At 45.3% G+C, this 5,951-nt stretch overlaps 1 protein-coding gene across 1 annotated transcript; it reads left to right on the forward strand.

Annotated features, from left to right (window-relative positions):
• Positions 1–10: 10 nt before the first annotated feature.
• Positions 11–4,220, forward strand: LOC101566279 (proline-rich proteoglycan 2-like). The gene is made up of 3 exons (XM_023707412.1): positions 11–74; positions 1,978–2,766; positions 4,210–4,220. Exons 1-3 carry the CDS (start codon positions 11–13, stop codon positions 4,218–4,220), a joined length of 864 nt encoding a protein of 287 aa, XP_023563180.1.
• Positions 4,221–5,951: the final 1,731 nt, after the last annotated feature.

A 5,951-nucleotide genomic window follows, 5' to 3' on the forward strand; every position in this document is an offset into this window, starting at 1 on the left:
CTCCTTCAAGATGCTGGTGGTCCTGCTGACAGCGGCCCTACTGGCCTTGAGCTCCATTCAGAGCTCAAGTGCAGGTATGAGAAATGGGGTCCTGGGTCACTCAGCTTGGGGTTCAGGAGAACACACTCCAAGGCGGTGAGGGTGTACCATAAGGAGAATTCAATGAAAGGAGAGGCAGGACTATGGAGGTCTTATGGCAAGGGTATGATGACTGAGGTCAGTATTCCTTATCAGGACAATGTAATTCAAGTTACAATAATATCAGCACGAATATAAATTTACTTCTGTTTGACTTTTGACCAGAAAAATAAATACTTTTGTGTTGGCAGTTAAATAGTTCTGTGCTGTGAAGCATGGATGGAACTATGAGGGGATTGACACTGGGAAGCCCAGTGGTGGGGATATTTCCAAGTTCTGGCTGCGTAGAGCAGGCTTTCAGCTTGGGTGATTCAGGGCTCATCAGAGATATGGAGCATCTCTAAGAGTTAATTCAAAGAGCCTGAATTTGAGAGCAAATTTTAGTATTGATGTTGTGATACAGGAATATCATGGATCATTTTCTCTGAACCACATACAATATTTCAATATATTTTGAGGTTATGTCATTTGATTCACAATCAAATTCACATAAGCCTAGTACTGGTTTAACTTTATGTAAAACATTTTTAAGTAAGCAAAGGACTTAATGAAGGAAAACAGTAAGCCAATGAGTTACACGATACTGAAATAAATATAATATTTAAAAGAATTATCAGTGAAGGCTGATAGAGTCCAGGGAGGACAAAAAGGAAGTTTCTACCAGGTCCTTTTTACAAGTGTTTGAGATTCAGCATGGCACCTTCTCTGCCACCCGTTACATCTGCTTATCTGTCCAAGGATATGACCCCAGAGAGGGGCTGGTCTCTGCAGAGAGTTCACGTGGGGCTATGAAGATGCGGTTCAAAGCCACCTTTCCTTGTAGGACATTTTTGAGCTCTCAAAGCGTGGCAGCTGACCGTGCACCTCATCTGTGCTTTATTTTCTAGAGCTCATCTATGAAGCGTCTTCCTCCCAGATATCAGGTAAAAACAAATTGTTCCTCAGTCAACTTTCACTCACTTCCTTCCCGAAGGCATTTTTGTGGCGTCTGGTGTCGAATCTTTATCTGTATGTTGGGGAATGGATGATTGCTCCATACCTCTGTAAAAATGTAGAAAGAACTCAACAGCTGGCATTCTGAGGAGCAGAAGCTAGGTAACCTTGTTCGTTAAGAGAGAGGACTAGTGTCAGAGGCAATGGGCAGAGGGAGGCTCCCTGTGTACTCACAGAGCGACCACTGACTGACGAAGCACTGTGGGGGCTCGCTCATTTTTCTGCTCAGCTCTTCCATGGTACTGGGAGTCACTGCATGGCCTCCTTAGTTCCTGTGCTCCTTCTTAAGACCATATGGTCACCTGTGACATGCCCAAAAATATGTGGCTATGGAATTTCTCTCTACGTTTCTGCACTCACCTGTGTCCTCACAGATGATAAAGAAGTGGCCACCATCTTTCCGTGAACTCGGTATTATCTGTCCCTTCGATCAGAAGGATCTAAGGCTTTTCTCCACCTAGCTTACTCTGCACCTACACCTACTTTTCACAACACACTTAGGCGTCCTGAACACATTCACTGGCAGAAAAATCACACAGTATTGTCTGCCAACATACAAGCAGGAACACAAATGCAATTCATTATCACTTCCTTCACTCTTCATGTCTCAGAAATGTCTCTGTTCACTCAAAGAATTCAAGTTCTCCTTTTAGCCAAAGGAGAGCAACTCCAGTCCCTGGTGGCTATCACTCAGGTTTTCTGCATGACCCACATGTTTCGTGCATGGGTCTAGAGCCACCATTTGGGGAAAGGCACTGGGCACGAGGGAGAGGGCTGAGTGTGGTGTGTGGAATGGGAGAGTCATGTGACCCTGAGCTCATCAACCGTTGTGCTGTGACCTTTTAGATTTTGAGAACCAACGTCAGGGCTCTGCTAAGGAAGTAGACCCGCCACAAGAAAGCACCCCTGGTGATGATGCAGATGAAGGTGATGATGAAGAAGAAGGTGATGGTTCCCAGGAGGCACCACCCAAGCCACCTCCTCGGCCTCCTCAGGGAAAACCCCCTAGACCACCCCAGCAGAAACCTCGTCCACCACCTCCTTCTGGAAACCAGCAGGGCCCACCCCAACAAGGAGGCCAGCAACAGAATCGCCCTTCCCGTTCCTTAAATAAACAAGGACCACCCCAGCAAGGAGGCCCACAAAAACCACCCGGCCCCCCTCGTCCAGGAAACCAGCAGGGACCACCCCCACAAGGAGGCCAGCAGCAACCCAATGGTCCTCCTGCTCCAGGAAACCAGCAGGGACCACCCCAACAAGGAGGCCAGCAGCAGAATCGCCCTTCTCGATCCTTAAATAAACAAGGACCACCCCAGCAAGGAGGCCCACAAAAACCACCTGGCCCTCCTCGACCAGGAAACCAGCAGGGTCCACCCCCACAAGGAGGCCAGCAGCAACCCAATGGTCCTCCTGCTCCAGGAAACCAGCAGGGACCACCCCAACAAGGAGGCCAGCAACAGAATCGCCCTTCTCGATCCTTAAATAAACAAGGACCACCCCAACAAGGAGGCCCACAAAAACCACCTGGCCCTCCTCGTCCAGGAAACCAGCAGGGACCACCCCAACAAGGAGGCCCACAGAAACCAAACGGCCATCCTCCTCCTGGAAACCAGCAGGGACCACCTCAGTCAGAAGGTAGTTACCTGTGCTTTTCCTCCTTGCCCATTGAAAGGCCTAGGGATCTTGAACCACTTCAGAAATCAATAAACCACACAGACACCCCACGCATGTCCTCAGCTTCATGGTCAGAGGCCGGTACTGGGTGGGATTTATTCTCACTCTTCACCAGTGACCCACATTCCAGTACTTTGGAAGGATTTGTAGGATGACCACTCATCTGGCATCCAGTTCAGGCTGTATGGTCAGCAAAACCAGACGTTCTGTGATGCCATTTAGATATTCTGCATTACAATAGCGTGATCCTTAAGTCTGAAAAAGCTCTAGTGCCAAAACTGATTTTCAGCAACAAGGGGCCTACAATTCCGTTGAGCCCATGGTGAGCGGCTGTGTACCGAGGCACTACGTCAGTGTTATTTCTTTGGTCCTCTGCCTCCTTCTCAGAGTTAGTGACTTCCAGGGTCTTATTTCCACCTAAACTCTTACAGCGCAGGTCCACCTCACACCACCCCTGTCAGTCCCAAAGCTGTTGACAAAGAACATTCAAGTCTGCGCTTTTCAACGTCACACTGAGTTTTAAATCCTCACATCAACTTAGGTTCTGTCCAGTATGAAAACTACGCTAATTGAAGAGAAGTGCAGGACGTGAAATGTGAAAGGCCCACTTCATCCTGCCTCCCACACCCCAATCCAGAATTTTTCCTTCACATCCTCTTAGAGATGGTTGCATACCTACGGAGACACATCACCCATTTTCTCCACAGATGATGCCATAACAAGCTCTCTGTGGCCCACTTTGCATAGCATATGTCTTAGCAAATGTCCAAGTCATCTCACACAATTTCATACATCTATTATCTTTCTCTCTTTGTTCCAAGCTCCTCCCTTGTTTGTTGCTTCCCTACTCCCCACTTATCTTTTCTTTTTATTGTTTCTCTACCCTTTCTCTTCTTTCTTTCCTCTGTTCCCTCCCATTCTCCCTCTGTCCCTCACTCTTTGTCCTTACCTTGCTTTTTTCCTCCTGTACCACTGATCTTTCTTACTTGCTTCTTCATGTAGTTTTCAAGTTGCATACCATTCCGTTCTGTAATTCTATACTTGTAATTTTATCGATCTAATCATGCGAATTGTCACTTTGATAGGTTTCAATTTCATTGTAATTAGGTGTTGTGTTGTTCCTCTTCCTGAAAATATCTTTCCAAAATATTTGTAGCAACAAGAAGTTAAACAGTTTAGGAATAATCTTCACTTCTTACTTTTGCTCCCAATAATTTAGAGCACATTATGTTCTAACAGCCCAAGAAGAATTGACAAGGAGAAATTTGGAAGAAAGTGGAAGGAGAAGGTCAGAGGGAGAGATGTTTCTGTCTCCCCTCCCTCTCTTCAGTGTTACTATTAAGGTATCTTGAACCTCGTGCCATGTGACACCTCCTCGGTAACGTTCTTCCTTTGTTGTTTCAGAGAGTGAATGAGAAGATGATGCCCTTCAGAAAACTAGACGATTGGAACCTTGGACTCATAGATGTTTTGCCCATATTTCAATAAATCATGCAGCATGCTATTTCTGGTTGTCGTTTCTTAATCTTGGTGCTGGGGGATCTTGAATTTAAGAACCACTAATGCAATATGTCGGATCCTGTACTCTTTCTTGTTATTTCTTTGCTTGTGATTTGTCACAGTGCAGGCCTTGGGCAAAATGTCTTCCATCGTTGTGATTCTTCTTGTAGTCTATAGGAAACATGAACGTGCTCAACACTAGTTTTAGACTATCTGTTAATATTTGTGAAATGTTGAGGAAGTTCAAAGTACAGAAGAAATTATGGGAACCCTGCTGTGGCGGGACATTTCCGGTCCAAGCCCAGGCGCAGCATGGGTGAGACCCACTTCCAACCCCTTGGAACCGCACTACCACTCCGAAGCCCCACCCCACACTCCCTCCCAGTGTGTGAAAACATCTGCTGTGTTCTCAGACCCCGAGATCCAGCCCTAGCCCACGCCCCGTAAGCATGTGGAGAGAGCTTCCTCTCCTCCCTACTCCATCTTGTGCCCCTCAGACTCAGCTCAGGCCTGGCATACAGGCCTGAGGTGAAACTCTGCAGATTCAGTCCCTGCTGAGAGAGTAGGGGACAGAACCACCCAGCTAGTCCAGGAGCAGAACATCTTGCCAGAGGGGCACAACAGGTTCACTCCATGAGTGGCAGCATGAAGCATCTGTGCACAGCAGCCAGACACAGGCCAAGCACAGCAGGATAAATTCAAATTTGGTAGATCTGCACCTAAATTTCAGTACGTGCTAAGGTTATAACTGCACCAAAACTCTACAACAAGGGTCAGAAGACAGAGCTATAGAAAATGACAACGAGAAGGAGTAAAATGCAATCTCAGACCCCAAGCCCACCCATAACAAGTACAGAGGACAATAACACAGAGCAAATTGGGAATCACACAGCTGAAATCAATGAATCAACAGCTTCTGAAATAAACAACTGCAGGAAAGTACAGAGGAACTCAGATTGGAAATGAAAAGAGAAACCCCTGAACTAATAGCATCTGCAGTAAAGAATCAAGTGCAAAATCATATGGAGGAAACTCAATGGACACCCAGAAAAAGTGCAGCAGACACTAGCTCAGCTGTAATGTATGAATTAATAGCGTCAAAATCAAATAAGCAACCGCAGAAAGCTGTAGAGGAACTCAGAGCAGAATTCTTTTCTGAAATAAAAAAAAGAATTCTCTGAACTCATGGAATCTGAAGTAAAGAATCAAATACAGAAAAATAGGGAGGAAACCCAAACTGAAAAACCAATCTGCAGTAAAAGAATTAATAACTGCTTCTAAAGAAGACATTGATTAAAAAGGAAAACAGGAGAAGATTAGAAAAATGATGGATTCCTTGATTGAGCAATTCAAGGAAGAAAGAGTTCGCAGGAAGCAGACTCAAAGAGATATAGAAAAACTTAATATGTCAATCACAAGCTTGCAAAATCATTTCAGTGAAAGTGAAGACAGAGTTTCAGATCTTGAAGATGCTGGTGCAGCTAGTAAAAAGGTAAGAAAAGATCTCTGAAAAACAACTAGGATGAAGAATAAATAATTCATCACTCACACGATGATGCAAAGATGAACAAATTGACACTCATACGTATCACTGAGAAAGAAGGAGTCAATACAAATGACATTTAAAAAAATATATGGGCAGAAGA

The sequence above is a fragment of the Octodon degus genome, unplaced genomic scaffold, assembly GCF_000260255.1.
Source record: "Octodon degus isolate 3935 unplaced genomic scaffold, OctDeg1.0 scaffold00288, whole genome shotgun sequence".
In the NCBI taxonomy this organism is placed as follows: domain Eukaryota; kingdom Metazoa; phylum Chordata; class Mammalia; order Rodentia; family Octodontidae; genus Octodon; species Octodon degus.

Bases quoted from the DNA above. Each gene is read 5' to 3' on its own strand.
- LOC101566279 (XM_023707412.1), top strand. From the start codon at position 11: ATGCTGGTGGTCCTGCTGACAGCGGCCCTACTGGCCTTGAGCTCCATT. The intron at 75-1,977 runs GTATGAGAAATG...GTGACCTTTTAG, and splicing joins CATTCAGAGCTCAAGTGCAG to ATTTTGAGAACCAACGTCAG.